General features: G+C 41.9%; 1 protein-coding gene across 1 annotated transcript in view; it reads left to right on the top strand.

Annotated features, from left to right (window-relative positions):
- The window catches only part of IVD (isovaleryl-CoA dehydrogenase), a 162,206-nt gene extending 145,162 nt beyond the window's left edge, over window positions 1-17,044 (top strand). Inside the window, exons 10-12 of the mRNA XM_069208585.1 lie at window positions 1,840-1,944; window positions 2,107-2,179; window positions 16,619-17,044. Coding sequence (XP_069064686.1) covers window positions 1,840-1,944; window positions 2,107-2,179; window positions 16,619-16,752 — 312 coding nt within the window. The 3' untranslated portion in view covers window positions 16,753-17,044. The remainder of the gene's footprint in view (window positions 1-1,839; window positions 1,945-2,106; window positions 2,180-16,618) is intronic.
- Window positions 17,045-24,038: the final 6,994 nt, after the last annotated feature.

The following is a 24,038-nucleotide window of genomic DNA, read 5'->3' as shown; positions in this document are numbered from 1 at the left end:
AAGACCGATTTAAAATTTTTGTAGAAGCTGTGTGAGCATTGTGTATGGAAGTGTACTATAGCAAAGAGCTGGAGTAGATCCATCTTATTTCCTATTTATTAAAAAGCATTTTGCACCATACCATCTAATAGTCTGATTTATCTAATTGATGTCAAGGGCGAATGTTATGCTAAACTACTACATATTGCAAGAATTGGAGTTATGGGCAACAAATATTAATCTTACTCCGTTTACCAGACTGAGTTCCAACAGGGTTGGGGGGGATTAAAGACTGCCTCCTTGAATTGTCAGTTTCCATTCACTATGCGATGCGTAGTAGGGACTCCACAGAGGTTTTAAAACTTTATTCAGTAGTGTGGACCAGAATTTATTATGGGTTAAATTGTGCAATTGGGAAATTCTTAATCAGTTATTAATGGCGATTGCATCTTTGTGTTCTGAGACGTGGATAGGAGCTTAGGTGGGCACCAATTCAACTGCTTCAAGGACGATATATCCTAATGAAAGGTTTCAACAAGGATTTCATTTTAATTTGTACATAGCCGACCCTAGAAAAGCTTTCTGAGACAAACCGATTCCCCCGCCTTGTGATGATCAGCCTCTTGCGGTACTCCAATATGCAGACGATACCATTATCCTGGATCGGGCAGCAGCCGTTCACTTACACCGAGGTCTACTATGTCTTGAAACCTACTGCAAAGCAAAGAAGCTCACTATAAACAAAGAAAAAAAACAAGATTTTAGTATTTAGTAGAAAGTCATTGTAAAAGGAGAGTTGTTTCAAAAGATTATTAAAGTTGAAGGTAGATCAGCGCATACATATCTTTCTGCTTGCTTTGTGGGGCAAAAAAGGTGGAGCACAAGTAAACATGCAACTAAACTCAAAATTCTTTATCCTAAACTAGTCTCCATGCAATTGAGTAGGACATTGCTTAGGCACTGTTTACTGATAATGTGATCAAAATTGATGGCCACAATGAATTTTATTACAGCTTCTTTTTATGGAAAAATATCCTATTTGGTTACTTTGAAATGTCGATCCTAAAGAAGTTTGTTTAGGCTTTCAATCAAGATCAGACATATTTACACCTATTGATCCTCTTAGAGAAGTGTAAACATATTAGACTTAGCTCCTGTTTCTTTGCACTTGTTGTATTTAGGTCTGGTTAAAAGTAAACTTTGAGGGGGTGGGAGAGAAAATGTAATGTTCTGAATTTACCTCGTCCAGGCAAAAATATTGATAAAACTGATAGATATTTTATGCATTTGCCAAGGTTTTGACTCCGGGGTCTTAAAACAATTTTTAACCACCTGGACATTATACGATTGAGTGAGACGGTTTTAGCATGTCCAAACAGCGATGGCCTCCAATGTAGTTTTGTTAGCTCTGTGGATGTATGTAATAGACTGTAATGTATATTGCGATTTTATGTTTTATATCTGCACCCAAATCCTCCACCCTTCCCATGAGACAAGTTTCTCTTAACTACTGTTTTGCATGCCACTTTTGAAAGTTAAGGTTGATTTTTATGGTTTTAACTTTTTTGTCACTTCTGATGAGTGATTTGTGTTGTGTATTTTCTATTAACTATTGTTTCGCAGGCCACTGTTGAATGTTAAAGTTGATTTTTATGGTTTCATTTTTTTAATGTCATTTGTGATGAGCGGGTTCTGTAATTCGTGAATGTGCAATGTCCACATGTTCAATTCGTACTGCACCAATGACCAGTGAACAGCTTCATCCATTAAAGTGGGCTGTAACTAGGATACTATCTAATCAAAATCCTGAGATTTTAGATATTGGTGATAATGTTTTGTTTTTCTTTCACATATTAACAGCTCATGCAGGGTAAAATGGCAGATATGTACACCCGGTTGATGGCCAGTCGGCAGTATGTGTACAATGTGGCAAAGGCCTGCGACCAAGGCCATGTAAACGGAAAGGTGAGCTTTTCTTGGTAGACATCCATGACACTGCTGTGAACCTTTCCTATAATTGGTGGAAAAAAAGCTTGCCTCGTTATTTGAACCAGTGATACACAAAGCATATGAGAATTCAAAGGAAATACAATAATCTATCATTTAATTTTTTCTTTCACCACTTAGGACTGTGCAGCAGTGATTCTTTTTGCCGCTGAGAATGCAACACAAGTAGCTTTGGATGGAATTCAGTGTTTAGGCAAGTATAAAAATATAAAAATCATACACATTTTCAGAAGAGGCAAGGCCAACTTTGAAAGAGGCTGCATACCTTGTTGCATGTGGTCTCCCATCTAAATGAATATCACCCTGGAGGTTTGAGCAGTTGCATCACTGAAGTCCCAAGATAAACACCAATATAGCTTTGCACTAGCTTAGGTGACACGAAGAGCTCCTGCAGTTACAACTGCAAACAATGCATGTCTTTATACCCATTACATACAGCTGTATGAATCCATATCTGCATACACCTTTAGTTTAAAAGCAGTTGTAGGGTTTCCACACCACTGACTTCTAGATCTCCTCATAGAGGATATATAAGCGATATTTATATGTAAATTACAAAACATAATTACAGAATGGACGAGAAAGACCCAATGCGTGCACAGGTAATTCATGGGACCTTCACAGAGAGGTAAATGTGAATCTAAGGTATCACTGTCCTCATCTAGATGTCTGCAACCAATACAGCTAATAATACCAATAATAATTGTATTTACACTTGCAATCCAAAAATGTCACTAAATGCAGCTGAAAAATGCAATACCACCATCAACATCTAGATGTCCTCATAAATATTACATTTATAAGGGTTGCTGCCTACTTGAAGACATGGCCATTTGCAGCTTCTGTGATAGTTCTAGTTGTTCATAACCATGTCGGCAGTGATGTAATCTGTGATACCCAGTATGAATTAATGAACAGTGCTTGGCGGTCTGTTCTATGGTCATTAACAGTGTTTTGCATTTGAGTTTAAGAGAATTGCCCAGGGTGTTTAAAATGCAAGTTAGCTACTGATTTCTGTAGGAAAGTAGTGTGCAGAGCCTCGGGTTGATGTGATGTAATGTTGCTCAACAATTCTTGGACATACCTGTGATTAAATATATATCTGGGAAGCTCCCCGAAATATACTGGTGCCATGCTAAGCTGTCATCTCTGAAAAATATACCACCCAAAACCTTGTCAAAAGACTGTCTGTGGTTGAAAGCTAAATGGTAATGTGCAATTTAGGCCTGTTGATGGCTAAACTCCAGCCGTAGAAGGCACACATAATGAAGATCCTGGCTCTGGCTTGTCCAATCAAGTAGCATCATCCTTGGAACTAAAGCCTATTTGATGTGCACGGACCTGGAGTGAGTGGGGGGCATAAAACATTCAGGAACAGAACTATGTAGTTAGTTTTGGTAACGTCACTCCCTATATCACAAAGGGTTTGACACAAATACAGTCTGGTAAATGAGGAATCAAGTGCCAACTTCTAAATGCAGTTCATAATGTGTACTTTGAATATATCATGAATGTAATGATTTATGCTTGGAGGAAAACATTTGGTAGAGTAAACAGCTTCTAGTTGCAGTTCAAACTGCCTTCACTACTCCCACTACCCACAAAGCAGTTTGACATCAACTAGGATAAAGAAAAAGGGAACTCTGCTGCTATTGCACCTGTCCCAGTAATTTTCTGAACCTTGCAATCTTCTCTGTCTGCAGTTCCAAGCTTACTTTGACCGCTTTGGAAAAAAGGGGAAACGCTCTAAGTTATCAGTTGAATATGTGGCTACATTGAGCCTTAGGGAAAGGAGCAAGGGCATGGCCTAAATCCATGCCGCCATGTGCAGCGGGTGCTGGGGACATGTGGACCAGGAGCAAGGTGTGAGTGAAGGCCCCACCTCGCACTTAGTTGCTGCTGTGCCCATCTAAAGGTCCACGGCCACCAGGGGTACGTAAAGGACAAAGAGTTAGCTGAAGCCAGGCCTGCTGCACATGGCCAAACACTATAGGAGTAGATGAACTGTATGCTGGGGTGGAAGTCAATACCCTGTATCCAGTTTCTTATGCGCAGGACTTACACAGTAGGTTGTGACACCATCGTAGCTGTGCCCCTAGTGTGTTTAGCAAACAAGTCATTTACAGCTGATTCAGTGAGCCTAGGGACTAGGTGCAGAACGCAGCTGAAACGTGCGACTGGGGAGCTGCGTAGGCAGAGAGAACTAGGTGTGGTGTTGGGCCATGAGCAAGCTCTGACCTCTTAGCCTACTGGGTGCAGCTTTTACAGCACATGACTGGATGCAGCACTTTGTCCATCAGGCTCTCAGGACAAAGGGACTTTGTTCAGCCAACAGGAGCGGCTTATTCGCAATAGTGAAGGAGTGTGAGCCTCTGGCTAAGCCAGGGGCAGAAAAATAAGCCAACAGCATGTGAAGGGAGAGGCAGGCTGGGCCACAGGAAGGGGGGGAAGTGGAGAAAAGGGAGGTGGAGTGGAGTCTGTGCACTTCTAAGTGCGCATATGTGTTTGGCCAGCCGTCTCAGGCTGGCCAAACACATGCACATTTAGGTTTCTCCATCCCAGCTGTACTACACAGCTGGGTTGGAGAAACTGCCCAGGCTCCAGTGCCCTCTCTGAGCGGCAGAACAAGCCACTCAGACCAATCCTGGTACTGATCTCATGCTAGGTTTAGCATGAGAGCAGCACCAGGATTGCTGGGGAGCCTGTGCTGGTGTCCCAATGAATGCTGGGACACCAGAAGAAAAGCAGCAGATCCAGGCGCCCAGAACAGGTAAGTGTGTTTTTTCTTTTTTTCGTTTTTTTTAATTCCTACTTTTTTAGATTCCCCCCTCCCCCTGTCCTTCCCCCACCCCTTCCCTTGAGATTTGCATCCTCTGCCAGCAAATGGCTCAAGGCCATACCTTGCACCCAGAGACAACTCGGTATGCCCAAAAAATGCACCCTGTGGGGAGAGCAAGTAGTGGGAGAGGGCTCAGGCTGTACCCAACTAGTATTTCAAACAGGAGTACTGAGCATATATCATACAAAAGTGCACTGGCTATGCCATCAGAGTAGCTGGTCAGGAATTCTAGGCACAGTTGCAGGCTGACCCCAGTGAGTGCTAAGTACAGGGGTCATGGGTACAAGCTGTGCCAAGCCTAGTGGGCACGAAGAGAAGAGGTCAGTTCCTGACGTGTTAAAATATAGCACTTCAAAACTGAAAACAAAACACTGAAAACCCTTCTGGGATGATTGGAGATTCTACGTAGGAAGTCAAACATAGATCTGGGAGTAATGCAACTCCTGGAGTGATTTCATGTTGGGTATGTCTGTAATAAAAAGCATGAAATTGAACATATGCAATTGCTAGCTGGCAACTACATGAGCTATAGATACATATTACAACATTATAAAATACATGTGGCCCAGAAAAGTTCATTGATTCTTGGCGCTTCACATGAGCAGTACTCATTCCTCTTCACTTGAATTTCTGCTGCACTTCTCAGCTTCTTTTCTCTTTTTTTTTGTATTTTTGTATTTTCTTTTATTTACTTTTTTTAAAATTATTATTATTATTATTTTACTTTTTTACCTTTTGGGAATGAGGTGGAAAAAACAACAAAAGAGGAGCAGGTAAACTTGAGTAAAGACACTTCCAGGTTGTGGTCTTCAAACTGTACAGTTCACCTTTTATATATTATTTGCATAAAATTAGTGTATAATGAACTGGGGTACCAAGGGCAAAGTTAATGATGAAAACTTTAATGTCCCGCTTTTGGCTTATCCTTTCTTCTCCGAATAGATATTGTGTTTTGCTGTTAAATCTACCTGATTCAATTTTAGTTTTTATCTCTGGTGTGAGGCCAATATGCAAATTGCCCCATTGGTGTGACATAAGTTATAACATGTCGTGTATCTCAGTGGTTCCCAACCTTTTGACTCCTTAGGACCCCAACTGAATCACTACTGGAAGCCTGGGACCCCCAAGCAATTTCTACAATTCAAATTGCAAACATTAAAACAGTCATTCACAAAAAATGCACAAACAAGTACAAACCATACAAGCACTCAAATTACTAAAGCTATAATTATTTTATATTGACAAAATATGCAAAACATTTAAGAACTTTGATGTGAAGGTTGGTGCTGCATATTGGCAACTAACCTTTCAGTGTTTGGTTTTATTTAGGAAAGGTGAATCCTCAGGTCAGATTCTACATTTCCCAAGCAAATTTTATTTTAATTTTTTAGGTACATAAGCTCTAAAAAAGTTTTTTCATAAAATATATAGTAGGGTAAGGAAGTACAACCATAAGGGCCTCATCCCTCTGGAGCTCTTTACAGGGCACTACAAGGTGTAGGATTCACGTCATCCATACTGGCAGACATTTTCTAAGAGTGCTTGGTCTGGAGAAGCACAAACTCAGGATTCAGAACATATCACAGTGGCTAGCGTTGACTTTAATAATGGATTCCTATGCAAGCAAACCTTTTTTTAGCACCTTAAGGATAGTGAAAGACAGGGGAAAACATAACTTTCTAATTTGTTTCATGCAGTTCTTCGTTCGCAGATCATAGCTCACTGATTATGATTGTAACCTATGAACTGCACAGTAACAAAAGAATCTCTGTGACAAAAGCAGTAACCCATTGTGCTATGCACATAAAATATTTTTCTTTGCATGACATGTAGCCTTTGCAGCAGGCATGTTAACCATCTATGCTACCTTAGCTGAGTCATAACTGCCACTAGACAAAACACCCATCTAGCTCTAGCAGGTACATTAATCATTAGTTATCTTGATGTTTTTATTTTTGTCGGAAAGCTTACAAGATGCTTTTAAAGCTGCTGCACAAATGAACTAACAAATATAAAAACACACACATGTTTCTGTAGAGGCTCCAGCTGGAGAAGTGCCTTCCTGCCGGCTAGGCATGCAGACCCCCTTGGAATGTGTCACAGGACCCTGGGGGTCCACGGACCACATGTTGAGAACCACTGTAGCTTTTGAATATCCAGTCTTTCCAAGTATATAAGTCCTGCGCCCTCGGCTAATCCCCTGCAATGCACATGCAATGAATGCAGGAGTCTAGACTCCTAGAACAGCTCTTTTTATTAGTTCAAAGTGCAGCTGTCTAGTTTGCTTAAGACTTTTTGGACAGTCTGAAAGCTTCGTGGGAATGCATTTGACCATTGCTTCTCATTGGCTTTGTGTTTTGTAATTAACAGTGGATTGCTTTCTGTTTGATGGCTTTATTTGTTTAGGCTGCCCAACCTTGAGTTAGTCCCTTCCCTCCCATGGGTATAGTCTGTTTACTGTATTCTTCTGCAAATGCTCACTTTCTGTAAAAAGGCCTATGAATGTTGTGACATTTGCTGTAAATTCAAAGACCGAGATATAATGGCAGACTCTGTCATTTAAAGGAACTTGGTGTTTACTTTTCTTTCTGACTTCTAAGTGAGAGGATTTAAATGACGGTCGGGAACTTTGGTCTAGCATATTTCAACATTGAAATGTCTGTATATTAACTGTGCAAATATTTTAGAATATAACAGAATTAGGAAAGCACAGTTGAAGCACACTTTTTTTTTGTAATTCTGAAGTGTGTTGGAATCAAATATTGTAATACACTCAAAATAATTTAATACACTAGGTGGTGCCACTTCACACATTATTGTTTGCGCTCTGGATATTTTTATCAGTAAAACTGTATGTCTATGCAAATGTAATGGTCATGCAATTAAAAATGTGTTGTCTGTAATGGCAGTGCACTACCACACCATGCGTAATCCACTTTGCCAGACTCTACTCCTCTCTATGACACTCTCCATGCCCCTCCACAACACTCTACACCCCTCCATGACATACTAATTCACCCTATGCAACACCATTTTGACACCCTACTCCCCTCCTTCTAGGCCATTCCATACCACTTTCTACACTCCACAGTCAACTCTAAGCTACTCCACTTTCACTCTACTCTACACTAGGCCACAATAAGTCACTCCACTCTACATCACTTCACTCTACGGCACTCCACTCTATGGCCCTCTACTCCACACCATTCTACTGACACTACTCCACTCTCCACGATTCCCACTATGCTCTTCCATGCAACATTACTCCCCTGTATGCCACTTCACACCTATCTGTGCTACGCCACCCTACTCACTCTGTGGTATGCCACCCTACTCACTCAATGCTGCACCACTCTATTCTGCTCCTATCTTTGCTATTGCATACCACTCTACTGTATAACACGCTGTGCCACTTTTACACTCAGTGCCACTCTACACCACTCTACTAGACTCAATGCTATACCACTCTCCTCTACGCCACTCTACTCCATGCCAACTCATTTTATGCTATGTTACACCACTCAACTCCGTACCTTGCTACTCCCTGCCATGCTACACCCTGCCACTTTTCTCTCTGCCACTTTTCTCTGTGCCAATAACGAATTTTTTAGCAATGTTGCACATCATCATGGCTAAAATCCACTGGCAAAGCCAATATCTCTCACATAGGCAAGACCTATTGGCTTTGCCAATGTCTGTTATTAATTTGGTGTCTTGCCCATACTGGCAGTGACTTGCTACTTGGGCCTGTCATGCCTGCTATTCTTGCGTGGGCCTGCAGGTTGGGGGGTTGCAGATATACATAGACAACACAGAAGGACATGGAGGTATGGATGCCCAAGTGACTCCCCAATCTTTTGAAGAGGCCTTGGGTGCTGGTACCAAAACCTGTCTAGGCACTGCTGGAAAATAAATATGCCCCTGGAAATGAGAAGCCACTACTGGGCTGCTTGGATAGATGGGCTTGCAGTCCTTTGAAACCTTGAACCAATGACGTTGTGAATACCATGATGTTCCCTTATGGTGAGTCACCATATCATGGCATTCATTCTCCGTCTCCCCATCCCCCTTTTTGGTTTTTGAAAGACTTCATTCTGAGCATCTAACTTCCGTAGCAGTCAGCACACTGACACTCTCCATTCCCCTCCACAACACTCTACACCCCTCCATGGCATACTAATTCACCCTATGCAACACCATTTTGACACCCTACTCCCCTCCCTCTAGGCCATTCCATACCACTTTACTACACTCCACAGTCAACTCTAAGCTACTCCACTTTCACTCTACTCTACACTAGGCCACAATAAGTCACTCCACTCTACATCACTTCACTCTACGGCACTCCACTCTATGTTCCTGAGCAGGAAGCTGAGCAGTCAGTTGGCAGCTTAGAGTGCCCTACAGACTAACATGGCCAGTGCACACAGCACTGCCACAGTAAGTTCTAACCCCAGCCGCCCTGGCCAGCTCCCTTGCATCTCTCCTCACCACATAGATCCACTTAGGTAAGGTGCCTGTCTCATTGCAACCATGCAGGGCCTTATTGGGTGACAAAGCTAGACACTGAGGCCGAGACCGTTCGGCAGTTTTCTTAGCGCATGGGCTGTATAGAATGGAGACCTGTCTCAGAGACGTGTTGTATACACTCTGTGGGCTTACAGCCCATCCATTGCTTTTAATTGGTTACTTGGAGTGTCCTATAAATATGCTTGCTTGCTAGTGGTTAATCGTCCCTGTTTGTCCCAGTTACAAGTCTATTTCTTCATGAAACCAGAGCACAGGCAATGTAGAGATGAGTAGGCTTATTTGGTTAATAAGTGCAGGACGAAACATCCCATCCATCCAAGTACACCTACCACAGATCAGGTTCATCAGATAACTCCCTCACTCCCACACTAAATGGGAATTCCAAAGTAACTTAAGGCAGTCACATTCCATGGAACTTAAAGGGGAAAAGGAATTACCACACCCCCTCTCATATTAATATTAAACCATAATCAACATTAAGTAAAATCTTACTGCACAAAATAAATTACATAACGTACATATTCCTTTTCTTCTAAAGTCTATCCTAGAAATATAAACATAAGATAATGATACAATAGTAAGTTCCAACTGGATCATTGTCAGTCACATATCATAGTCATGAAAATGAGAAGGACTTCACTTTTCTATTAGACTTCCTAGAAACTGTAATCTCTCCCTTATCACCATGTTTACATCTGTCAGGAATATCACATTTAACTCTGCCTTCTGCACCAATCTAAGCATGATTCTAATCAACCCTCTAATTTCTTTCCTCTGTAGAAAACTATTCTGTTTAGGTTCCACATACAATGATCCTCACTTTAGATAGCATTGGAGAAAAACTTTATTACTTTCATTGGGGTAGATATTTGTCTACCATCATTCTTGCATCCTGGTTTCCTTATCACCCAGTCGCCTACAGCTACTGCTGTTTGTTTAACTGAATTATTTTTGTCAAAACACATTTTACTATCTGTTTTTTCGTGATCAGTCTCAATTTCCACTCATCAGAAGCAGGACATCTCTTCTAAATATTTATTCACATAAGAAGCTTTTAAAACAGTGTTTGAGTGTCTCCCGCACCTGTAATGGTCTGAGGAGTGAATCTGTACACTCCAACTCTTTTATATACTTCCTCTTTCCAATACATTTGATCACTTTTAGCTAGTGAAATGGTTTCTTTAAATACTCAGCTGAACCGCTCTGCCATCCCACTGGTTTCTGAATGAAACAGAGCACACTTCTTGTGTTCAATACCACACCTACTGAGAAAATTCTCCATTTCCTTAGACACTAGCTGCACTCCATTGTGTCAGCAAAGTCTCAGGAAGACATTTCTTTGCTATGAGTTCCTTTTAAAACTTGATGACTTCTTTAATTTCTACCTCTAGTAAAACACACTTGAACATCACTACAATGACATAACTTTCATGACCATCATTACGGGTCCTAGTATATCCAGGTAATATCTTTCCATGGTCCCTTAGGTTGATTTCTGATCATCATAGGCTGTGTTTTAGGTGCCATAGCTTTCTCACTCACAGTACATTGTACACATTCCCTTATGAATCTCTCCACTTGAAGGTCCATCCCTGGCCACCAATAATAAGAACGTATCCTCTCCTTAATTTTGGAGATCCCTAAATGACAACTGTGTACTTAATCCAACAACTTCTTACTCAACTTGCTGGGGGGAACCAGCCGATAGGTCACTTACGCTCTGAAGACGCGCGGAGACAATTCCAGACCCAACCTCCAGATGGCAGAGTAATGCACAGTATATAAATCCAGAAAAATCAAGGTGGGAGGGAGCACACTGCCTCTCATCCCAGCACGGTTTACCCAATTGCATCCTGGTAAATGTAGTACACTTGCTTCAAAGTTGCTGTAGTTTTACACCAAAGTTGGTGCAGGTATTCGTGTTATCCCTAGACATGTGTTTCTGGGTTTAGCCCTTTATCGGTAGAGAGCAGAAGTAGTAGAGAACAGAGAAAAGTCATCTATGGATGCTGAAGCGCTGTCCAAGTCTTCACAGGTCACAGTACCACTCCACAGGGCCCACAGGTGCATCCCAGGTGAGCTTGTTAGCTCAAGGGAGCCTTTTAAATGGCATTTGTAGAGACACAGTTTTTCTGATAAAACTGTTCTATGCACAGACCATAATGTGTAGAAATTTCATCACTTAGTGTATTGACTTGTTTTAATTGTATTCAAATATTTTGTAAGGAAATGCCTCATTTTGCATGTTCACCCACACATTTTTTGACTGATGCTGCTGGTTTTTTGACTTTGAGAGTGACTTGAGTCCCGCTAATCAGACCTCAGTGCCAGTTCTAAGCCCTTACAAAATATATGCCAAATCGGCTATAACCAATTGGCAAGTACTAGCTTCCTTATGAGTCTGTAGTATATAGTCCCCAGGGCATGTCAGACAGTGTCCACCGAGGGGTGCAGCACTGTTTGTGCCACCCTGAGTATAACAAAGGGGAAAATGGCTCCCAGCCTGCCACTGCAGACTGGAAGAGCAGTGTTTACACTGCTTGTTCGGCTTTCCCATTTAAACTAATGGCAAACCCACCCCTTCCCTTAACCTTACATGCAAGTCTCCCCTTTAAGGACGACCTATAGAGCCCTATGGCAGGGAGCTTTATACTGTTAAGTTACACTTATATTTTTCATATTTCTTATCAGCAGTACTTCTAAATTGTCCTTTTACTGAGGAACGGTTTGTAGCCCCAATGGCTAACACAGGGTTACTGCCTGGCATCACAGCCTGGCTAACTCCTGAATAGGGATACCGAACAGGGTACTATAAGGTATCATAATGTGGCATTACCCTGATCCGATGCCTAGGCCGAATAATATCGCAATTAAAGTTCTGCAACTTTTAGAAAGTTGCTACTCAGTGACACAGCTGGTCCAATATCCTTATACTCGCTCTGGTACATAGACTGCTTTCTGCCCACCTTTGGAGAAAGGACCAAAGAACGGCTGCCAAGCTCCCCTTGAACCTGGTTGAAGAGAGATTGCACTGTTGGAAGGACTGCACCAGCTGCACTTTAGGCTGATGAACTTTGGACTGTGGCTCCTGGCACATGAAAAAGTTGATTTCCGGCACCCGATTAAAGCAGTGACTCCAAGAATCATTTGGCTGATCTCCCTGGAACCAGCTCCTGGGACAAAAGAGCTGAAGAAGACAAATCAATAAGTTGGTAGCCACCGGAAAAGTTTTGCCGCTACTAGTCGCTAGGTGCCACAAAGGGCAATTCCGAGATAGCCAAAAGTTGCACCCATGTTTTCCAGACCCGGGAGTACTATCAGAGTTGGATTTGCCACCTACAAAGGACAGCCCCCATCGAAGGATCCTGCTGTAATGGCGGTTCGACGAGAGACCAGTAGCCCAGTATCCGCTGGCCAGCTACTGAAAAGTAGGTGACTTAAAGGAACTCTGACATCTGTATCCAAAGTCGCCCAGCTTCACCAGTGGATCGAGCACATCCCACAAAGGCACCCCCATTAACCGCCCATGAACCGGAGTATCCTTAAGCATCTTTTCACCTGCATCACCAGCATCAGGCCCTCTCCATTAAAGTCTGTCAGTCATCTTGTAAAGTTTGGAACTTGCCTTAAAAATGATGTGGTGGCCAGGAAACTATCCAAAGTATCCTTTCTGGCCCCCTAAACCTCTAATCTGTCGGATTCGGCCACCCAAGCAGGGCAGGAGTAGCCGCATTAACTCTTTCAAACTTTTCAAATGTTTACAAACTTTTTGTTGACCAATGCTAGTCTGCGGCTGCATTTAAAATTAATAATATATTCTAAAATCTGTATCTCTTAATCATCAAGTTCTCTAAAAATTAATTAAACCCTTTTTTTAATTTATTTTTTTCATAAATTGGTGTCCTATTTCTTTCCTGTTATGTGGTTTTCCTATTTCGTTGTCTGATATTGTTAAATACTTTACAGTAAGTTCCTTTGTTAAGCCTTGCTGCTTGAAGCCACAGCTACCCATGTTAGGGATAAGGGTGATAGAAAGGAGCCTGACCGGACCCATGCCTGTTTTTGCAAGTGTATTCCACGATAAGGCCCCACAGCCATATCATATAATACACCCAAATCCTCACAAATGTTTCCATCACACTTTACAATTATAAAAATGTGCTTCATTTGTGCTTTCCCATTTGTGATATATTCTGAAATATCTGCACAGTTCATTTATGGACATTGAAATGTGTTGTGTGCTAGAAAAAAAAACTTTCTTTCATAGCAAGATTGTTACATAAATCAAGTGTAAGACCTGTCAACCTTTGGGTGGTCCTCCTCAAACCTTTTTACCTTCACCCCTCTTATTTTTGCTAAACTCGCTTTTGCTGGCCTTAAGACTCTGTACACTTTACCACTGCTAACCCATGCTAATATGCTTGTACTCTCTCCCATAAACATGGTAGAATAGGCTTTTACCCAACTGCCATACAGAATTTTCTTGTACATCCCTAGTAAAGTAGTACAACATGTACCCGGGACCTGTAAATTAAATGTTACTAGTGGGCTTACAGCACTGATTGTGCCACCCACTTAAGTCATTCTTTAAACATGGCACAGGCCTGCCATTGAGTTTTAAACTGCCATTTTGACCTGGCAAAAAAAACAAAAAACTTGCCAGGCCTAAACCCTGTTTTACAATATGAAGTCTTCCATAGGGTATAACTTGAGCAGCCCAGAGAGCAAAGTGCATTGTATTTAAAAAGAGGGTTGTGTACTTTTAAGTTTTACGTGTCCTGGTAATGAAAAACCCAAATTCGTTTTTCACTACTGTAAGGCAGCATACCTTTCCCATATGATAACATCGAGTTTTCTTATTACATTTGATAAGCAATAACTTTCAATTGGTAGCAGGTAGACATTTTTGTAGTTTGGTGTCTATGGAATTGTAATTAAAAGCCCTCTTTAATGGTAAAGTTGGAGTTGTAGGCACAATTTTGAAAATGCCAATTTTAGAAAGTTGCATTTTTCTGTCCCATCCATTTGGTGTCTCTGTATCCTGGGTCACATGACTAGATGTAGTCAGCAGTTGGTCTTTGTGTATTGCTTTCAGGCAGAGAGGCTAGTTTTTTGAAGGATAGGCCTCTGAGTTAACGAGAGGGAGGAGCTGTCACCTACCACACTTGTACATCACAAAGACCCTGCCTGAGCACTCTCACAAAGGTGTTTGACACTAGTCTGCTGTGATCCCAGACAATCTAGGGTCAGGGCAGGGGGGTAGGAAATTCCAAGCACCTTTTTATTTGGAACCTCTCGAAGATTCTCCTACCTCAAAGTGGGCACCAGGTACAAATACTGGACCTGTGGAAGATGCGGAAGAAGGACTGCTACTCTGCTACCCTCCTACCTGATTGAGAAGGCCTGAACTGCATCTTGAACCTATGACCACCAGAGTGACTCGAGGGGTAGTTGGCAGGCCTCCTGATTAGAAGTCTCAGGGACATAACAGGCTTCCTCCATCTTCCACCCAGGACCTGGACTTTGCCAGCTGTTAGTCCTACCCTCTCAAGTGGTGCCACCCCAGCCTGGGCCCTTGATGGTGGGCCTGAAGTTGTTCTGCTATCCCAATCTGTGGTCCCAGCAGACCAACACATCAGAGCCACTGCACAACGCATCGCTTCTCCAAACTCCACATCGGGACAGCTGTGTGGACTGTCTCCAGTGCAGGACTTTGCATTGCCGCCTGCAGCCTTTCGGCAGCTGCCGCTGGGTAACACATCTACAGTACGGGCCTCGCATCACAAGTCCCACATCAACTGCATCCTTTACAATGACTTGGGAGTCTACATCACAAGCCCCAAAGCTTCTTCCAGGGCAAACAATACATCTTATAGGCCCCTCGTTGATGAAGTACTTAGACGATGCAGAACCTTGCATCACAGCTCCAAAGTATCGCTTGTTACACAGCGGATCCTCAGGCAGGACTCCACATCGCTCTGCAACCAATATTTAAGGTACTTTTGTTCAGCGGTCCTGACTGGGACCCTGTAGCTGGCCCGCACTCTATAGTGGTGTGCCTGCACTTATGACTTTGTCCCCGGTCTAGCACATCCAGATATCCACAGGTGACGCTTTGCGGTGTTTGACGCTATGGTCACTTCATTCTTTAAAACTGGCTATCTCTGGTTCTTCTGATTGGATTTTTGTCATTGTAGTGTTAAATTATTTATCACGTTACTCTATTTTGCTAAATTGTTGTGATATTATTCTTATATTCTTTCACTTTGACTGTTTGAAGTGCTGCATAAAAACGTTATACTTTGCCTCTAGGCACAAGTTAATTTGGGGTTTGCTTGTGACTTCACCCTAACCAGGATAGCGGTTGCTGCTTGTGTAGGGTTTCAGCAGCAGTAACCCAATTTCCTACAAATTCGCTGTCTGTTAGGCTTCAACATAAGCAGATGATCTGGATATCACGCTCCCGCTGATAGCCCTAGCATCATATTGGGTTACTGATAGCATATTGTTTTATCAGGGGCAACTCTGAGTGGTGCTTAGTTCTTATTATTTATTACCCAAACAGCTGTGGGAATAAAGGTAGTGGTGAGCATTTGGGCCCCTTCATGCAAGTGGTGAAAATCAATAAGACCAAAATACCTTTTAATGCTTTTGTGTGCACGGGATTTGCCTTCAGTAACTGTTCTTCAGAACCCTTTGGAACATAGAAATGATGTTTAATTGCTCCTACTCAATAGTGCTTTCCTTCTACCATTTCTCTCCACCGACTATCTCTTTACACCTCAGTCTACTGCTTATTCACATGGTGTTTAGGTGTCTTCACATCATTTCACTTTCTGTTCTTTTCACTTGCCAGATATTGCCTCATCTTTTTATGTTTAACGTACACTTTGCTACTCATTTCATCTTTATTTTTATGGTTGCATTAGCTCCACATCTTCATAAATTGTCAGTACACTCTGCTTTTTCAATTTCTCCGAGGCTTGTCCTCAGTCTAGTATGCAACAATTAATTTTCCATATGCACCATATTCTTCATTACTGTATGAATCTTGTAATATTCAGAAATGTATGCTCATTTTGCGGACCCTGCCTATTTTCCTTTGCTGAGAAATATTAGCAAACACGTGCAAAGACTTTGCTTGTTATATTCATTGTTTGGTACAACATTTGCTTATGAGAGGCACCGCTTGTTTATTCGAAGTTTTGGGTCCTCAAAATTGTCCTCCATCTTCACCTCACAAATGTATATTTTTCGTTTCAGGTGGAAATGGATACATTAACGATTACCCGATGGGTCGCTTTTTGCGCGATGCAAAGCTGTATGAAATTGGAGCAGGCACTAGTGAAGTGCGTCGACTTGTGATTGGTCGGGCGTTCAATGCACATTTTAAGTGATATGCGAATACTCACCTCTCAGCACCGAGAAGCCTTTGATTAATGCAGCCAGAAGATTTAGGACTATTACTTTCATTTTGTTCCCTTTCATCAATGCTGTCAACAAAGGGTGTGGTTGATTTACTAAACTGGTATAGTGATTTGGTAATTAATGGTGGAACTTGTGGCTGTCACAGCCAACTTTGTGCTCATGGGGGGGGGCAAGCTGTATTTTAAGAGTCTTATCATGATTCTGATACCTAAAGACTGTGAAATGTAATTATGTAAACAAAAGTAAATTTATATCAACTCAGTACACTTTAACTGTTTTTTTTCTCACATTACATTGGGTTGGTGATGGAAGTAGTAAATTATAGACTTGGGGTAATCTCCACTTCTTGATGGTTTAACCTCCAGCTCCACCTAATTTTAAAATAGGTTATATACATTTTAGAAATAATCCAGTGAGGTTACAATTTATATTGTGGATTGTCAAACTGTGGGAAGAAGGATTGCATTCTTGGTGTGAGGTGCAGCTGAGCTCACTGAGAGCCCAACACTGTCACTCCTGAGTGCCTCATCGTACCACACTTAGGGCCTTGTTAGGCTTTACTTCTCTGACACTTACACCATTTTGATGACTGAGCTAAAAGCTTCTGTTACCGCTCCATCCAGCGCCTTACAGCTGTAATCCAGCATCACTCTAGACCAGAAGTCTTCAATCTGGGGCACAACCCCGTCCCTGGAAAGGGGGTGTGGGGGGGGGGGGGGGGGAGTGGAGTCATGGGAAGGGGGTTGCGCATTCCCCAACTTTACTGTCAGCACAAAAAAAGGATTTATGAAAAACTGTTCTCCTACTTTTTGTAAAACAACCATCAGGGGACGGTTAATTCCAATATTGTAAATGCTTCAGCTGAAGTGTCATTCAGGGAGTGTTCTGCACTGTGAAACCGAGGCTGGGAAGACAGATAAACAACTTCCTGCCAGGGTGCCTGCTACCTGAAAGAAATGCAAATGTGCTTGAAGAGTTAGTCCGCAAATGTAAAATAATATGCAACTGTAAATGATGCTTGGGAGCCAGTAATGGCTTTAATTGATCAAATCTTTGTGATAACAAAGAGTTATTCTTTTGATGGGTAGTTCCGTTAACAGAGCTGTGATGTGAGTGCTTTTAATTGTAATTGTATTAACATAGTGCCTACTACCATGAGTAGGTGTTGAAGGGGCAGGTAGGTAAAAAAAAAAAAAATGCATTACACAGTCTGGGTATTGCTAAAATCTATATTTTGGAAGTTCCATTTTATTGTAAAACTTTCAATGCATTTTATAGCAGTATATTTCATGCAGTGTGTAATGCAAGTTAAAAAAAAAATTACTTGCATATTCACAGTGCTTTCTTTCACAGGTTGTGACCTTGTAGCACCAAAAATACACAAGTCACTATTTTCCACTGCACCACCCAAGATTTAATTGTGTGGCTCTCTGATTATACACAGACCATTGCAATTAATTAAGTAATAGAGGTTTCATAGTGTACTATTGTGCATTTCCTTATGAGTAACAACCTTTTTTAATTGAATTTTCTTTTAACCGGTATGTTATTTTATACATCGCTACCCGAAGGTGAGAGACCTAAACAACTTACAGAATATTTAGTTTTTGACCACAGCTTTGACCCCGCCGCCACGCTCACTAACATCACCGGGCTAAATTGAACCCTGTATGTTTTGGGTTTAAAAAAAAAAAAAAAATTATGTGAAGGGCAGCTCACCTTTTAAGTCGTGCAGACATGCACTGGCCTACAGTACCGTGCTAGCTTCTGCCACAGCTGCTCTCCTGCCCAGACAGTGCCTGCCTCAGCATATAGCTGCACTCCTGCACCTATGCCAGCTCTCAGTCCCAGGCAGCAGCAGAAAAAGAAAGCAGTGTGTTGCAGGTGCACACATTAATTAAGCCCTATGGTGCAGGGGGGTACAGCACAGGATGTTATACCTCTGGGTCGGGAAGCGCTATCACATGGTTCTCTGTGCTGAGACTCTCAAGGCCCTACGGCCTCCCCCCACCGAACATGACTGAAGCCAACAGCAGCAGCCAACTAACATAACGAGGAGTCACTCACACAACCTGTGTTTGCATAACACTGGCTAGTATTATTTCCCTAGCATAAAAATTATTTGCTGTGGGAATTGGAGGCATTTATGGTTGTCGATGATGAGTACCAGGTTCTAGAAATGTTTGTCAGGAGGGGATCCTTACACCCAAAAGAATTTCGATTGGGGGGAGGTGTCTCGGCATCAAAAAGTTTAAAGACCTCTGCTCTGGACTCATTGCATCTGTTCTCTGTGCTGTAAGGACTATCCCATTGCAGAAAGCCGCCCAAGTAAGGACGGTGTATCTATCCCATCGCAAAAAGCTATCCAACCTCCAGATGCACTGTGGACACATGGCGAAGAGCAAGACAAACATTTATCGTAAGTCAAAATCCTAAAGGTCCCCACCCTCTTCAGCATATATACCACCACCTGAAAGACATGCAGTCATAAAGTAGTGCCACCCCGAGAGCCCGCCATGCCCATTCCCGTCCACTTCATCTATTCTGTATAAGGTGTTAGAATAACTAGAAATAGTCAGTAAACCAAGTATGGTATTGATGTAAGTGCTAGACACCATCAAGTCTGTACTGAACTATTGAATTGAATGTGAGTAAAAAGACTTGAGACCGGATTTAGAGTTTGGCAGATGGGTTACTCCATCACAAATCAATGGCTACCATCTCCCTTAATATAAGTGCACCATATTCTATGGCACTTGTAATAAGGTGCATGGGATATCTATCACATTTGTGACTGAGTATTCCATCCACCAAACTCTAAAGCGGGAGCTAGTTCTCTTTTATTTTAATTTTTTAATTTTTTGCAAAGCAATGATCATTTTAACCACTTCATGCCTAGATTGGAATGGTTTATGTCTAAAGCTGGAGTGTGTCTAGGAATAAAAGTGACTGCAGAACAAAGAAACAGGGTGTCAAGATCGGGAGGCCTGAAAATGTCAGTAGTTTATTGGAGACTTACTGCACCTGCTTCCTTACCTGCATTCTATTAGACAATTCAGACGTCAACATATTTTACTCTTTTTTTTTTTTAAATTGAGATAAAGGTTATTAGTCACCCAATCGCACCAAGGTAACCTATGCCCTGATAGTCCCTCCCCTACTACAGAGCTGTCTCTAACTGGCCAAAGGTAGACTCCACCCTCCTTCCTTTGCACCCAGCTCTCCCAATCAGTGTCCTGCTGTTCCACTGATACCACCACTGTCTTGCTGCTCCCTTGACTCCCACACTTCACTGCTATAACATGCTAGCCCAACAGCAACGCTTGCATTGTCCCAGACTTTGCTCTGCTACCTCCACATCAGAGGTGATCTTGGCTACTGTCGAGTGCACCACTCTAGACCCTGCTCCCTGCCCCCTAACTGCCAACACCCAAGCTGCCTCTGGCTGCCACACAGTATCCCATCTTTTGTCCCCACTCCCACTCTTATCCTTGGACCCCCTCTCCAGCTAAATTATGCAGTGAGGCACTGGTGCCGGGCCACAGACCTTCTGATGCAGGTTCTGTTGCCCACGGCCGATCCATATAAGCAGTGGGGTTGGGAAGTTCCCTTGCCAGGGCAAGCCTTCCTGATGTTGGGTCCAGTGAAAACTTTGCAGACCCATAGTTTATATATAACTGCAAATTCAGTTGCGACAAGTCAACCAGAAACCGTCTCAAGCTTCTAGAGCTTGAGGCTATGAAATCGTGTCCAGCTCTCTCTTGCACCGTACGTCTCTTGTGCTTCCTTGGCCTGTTTCTGGGATCCAATTTGTGGTCCAAGATCACTGGTTTGTCAGCATTTGGGACATTGTTTTCAGTGGTTTTTATTTCGATTTTATTTTATTTCTGTGCTGTGAACTAGGTTAGATTTTCGGCCTACGAGTAGGTTGACACTTGCTGCATTTGTTTGGCTTCAAAGCACAGCAGCAGCCCCCTTTTTTAAGTGGTTGCAGCTAATCCTACTGATAATGTGCGTGTGTGCAGTAATCTTTGCCAGGTCAATTTGAGCTTTTGTTGCTGTTGTGCAATAAAACACCACAGCAACAGTCTTAAGTAATTTGGGCCCATATGTACAAACACATTTTCCCATAGACACAGAATGGATAAAACCCTTTGGTACATCTGGCCCTTAGTGCTTCGGTGTTTGCGATTTCAGTACTTTTATGTTTCAACTCTGTCCTGTTCTTATACTAAGGATGTGGTTTGCCCTCTCTGTACATTTTATTTAAAGTGATGTCCTTCTATTTTTATTTGCTAACCAGGCTTTTTGGGGGGGGGGGGGGAGGGAAGAACGGGAAAGTGGGGGAGAAGGGGGAACAAACAAAATATCCAGCTGTGACTTAAACTGATCAGGACCTACAGCACAAGTGTGTATTATCTATGTAACTTCCATTGGTTTTTATCTCTCTGTGGTTAAGGATTTCCTCAAAATAACTTATGTTTACGATAATTATTTGCCGGGCATAGAATGGTAGCAAATTTGCTTGTATTTTTAGCAGTTTTGTCTAAAAGCCAACTAATTTTCCTTTTTTTCAGCCCAGGCTTCACTGCCTGGTAATTCTAGCATCCAGCTTGCACACAAAGTACAAGCAGTACACCTACAATGGAGGCACACTCTTTTAAACTTGATTCAGCAAGTAGATCTAACCAGTTTACATTTATCCACTTTGACCTTTCTAACGCATCTCTTAAAATGCATGATGTGCCAGTCGTTTCAAGATACGAATGGCAGTGGAAAGTGTGTATAGAGAGTCATTTATGGTGAACGAAGTCCATGTCGATTTAACAGCTATTTTTAGAAATTATACTGCTGTGTTGGGGCAGTGGTCTGTTTTTAATTGTGACAATAATTCGTCTTTTATGATGTGAACAAAAAATGGCTGCCAACAAACTGCCATCTTAGCTAGACACCACCATGGTGCTCTTGACTCTAGCTAAGAGAGGAAAGCAGGTGCCCTGTTTTTGGAATAAAATTGGTAGTGTTGCTGGAAAGGAAGCCTCTTGGCAGTTACCTGAGGCTTTAGTCATAGGATGAGTGCAACACAATACCCATATACACGGTCTTCCAACTCGGTTCTTTGTGTTGTGGTTTGGTTTCACAAATAAGATGATGTGAGGACTTTGTATGAGATGCTTTTTTGGCTAAAGTCTGTGCCATTTTTAAAATAAACTGCAAATAACAATGCAAACCAAGAGCATGAAACCTTCAGTGTCAACCTTCTAAGGAATCTCTCTGTAAATGATAAAAAAAGCAAATGTGCATGAGTTTTAATATAAAAAATGGTTGGAAAGGCTGATGCAAGTCCTCAGCCCACGAAACAAAATGCAGTACGTCTTCCAAAGCTGTCAGCGTTAGTGGAACTCATTCTGCGCATGGTGGCAGAAGATTTGACATCCATGGAGCAAACTGCGATGCATGTGGCAAACCTACTGTTATTCAGATTTGGGGCAATGATACTGTTTTTGAGCTGACCTGAGGATAAAAGTAGTAGATCCTTTTTATGAAGGTGGGATCACCTTTGTGCATTAGAAGAGTTTAAGCTGAAACAGTCATGAGGCCTGCAGAAAGATGAATTGTACTATGCACAGTGGGAGCATTCCTTGGAGACCATAATAATGTACGTGTTGATTTACAGTATGGAGTAGGAGAACCCAGGAGACTTGCTGGTTTCATCTTTCAAGCTTTCCAATCTTTTTTAGCGCCTGCCACAAACAGCTTTAGCACACGCAGGCCAATGCATAAAGCAGATGGTTGCACTTTTCCTTTGACTCACCTCTGGTTGCTGAAGGGGATATAATCGTTCTCTACTTCGCAGTGCACCATATACATTATAATGGTGTTACTCTGTGACAGTTTGTGTATTATTGTACAAAACTTTGCCAATTCATACGTTAGCCTTTAGGACTCTCACTGTAAGAAATTGGGTTAATATCTGAGAGGGATGAGAGCCCCACTCAAATAAGAGGCACAATCTTTGTCAGAGTAAACCACAAATTTCACTAAATAAACCTGTGCTTAACCCTATGTTGGCTTGACACAAAGCAGTTAGAGGCATTGTAGAAAGTAGTTATGCAGGACTCGGACAGTAATAAAGTGAAAACTCAACACACAGAAAATACCAACCAATTTAGAAAGAATAAAATGACACCCAAATGACAAGAATTTAATCAGTATAACTGGAGTTATGGATGTTTAATGTTCTAGGTGAGAATAGTGGCACAAAGCACCACTCATGGTTATCTAGTTGCGTTGGACCGAGTCAAAGTCAGAAGAGCAGGCCGAATACAATAGAGAGTGGGCCAGACATAGGGACCAGGTTCATCCCAATAAAGAGTTTACCTTCAAGTCCATGCGAGCAGCCTTAGCTGAAACTTTGCATTGGTGGCGACTGCAAGATCGTTGTCCCTCTGAGGACCAGGAAGTCGCTGCTGGAACTTCACATGGTAACTCTAAAGGAACAATGGTCCCTGAGATGATGAACGTAATAATCATACAGTTGCAATGAAATCTATGAAAAGGGGGAATAAATTGTATCAAAATGGTATTTGCATTTATTAAATAGACAAATAACGTAGGAAGCCAAAAACATTAAAAGCAGCTGTCCTCAGATAAATTCATTGTGATATGACAGAAATACAGAATAAGTCACATACATATGTTTCCCATGCTCGTACACATCAACTTAGTTACAACACTGTGAGTCGGGGAACTTTAGTCAACATCAAAGTTCAGAAAACGCAAAGTCTTTAAGCATTAAAGTTAAGCATGTCTCTTGTCAAGACGCACAAGAAAATATTGACATTTTGGCCAGCAAGAAAATGGGCAATTAACTTGTGGCAAAATGCTGGTGCCTTCTCAGTGAAGTCTCGTTAAATCAAAACAACTAAAACTATGTCTCAAATCCCTATTGGTCAAGGAATCGCATGTTCACACTTTGTCCAATGAAACTAAAACTCCAAATCTATGAATTCTACCATTACTCCGTTCACATGTCGTTGATTGGTTGTCCTGCAATGTCCTCATCATCCAGCTCATCAGGTAACAATATTGTTGCAGATTCCACTCCAGTCAGTGTCTTCATTATGCTCCTCCTGAGAGTCAGTCTCGTACACATTACACACAAAACGTTACATTAGCAAAAACAGCATCTTCTAGCAGTTGATTCTCATGAGAATACTTTTCAGCTATGAGCACATTTAAACAATGCAAATGG

This window comes from Pleurodeles waltl, chromosome 9, assembly GCF_031143425.1.
Source record: "Pleurodeles waltl isolate 20211129_DDA chromosome 9, aPleWal1.hap1.20221129, whole genome shotgun sequence".
In the NCBI taxonomy this organism is placed as follows: domain Eukaryota; kingdom Metazoa; phylum Chordata; class Amphibia; order Caudata; family Salamandridae; genus Pleurodeles; species Pleurodeles waltl.
This window is presented reverse-complemented; position numbering and strand designations above follow the sequence as displayed.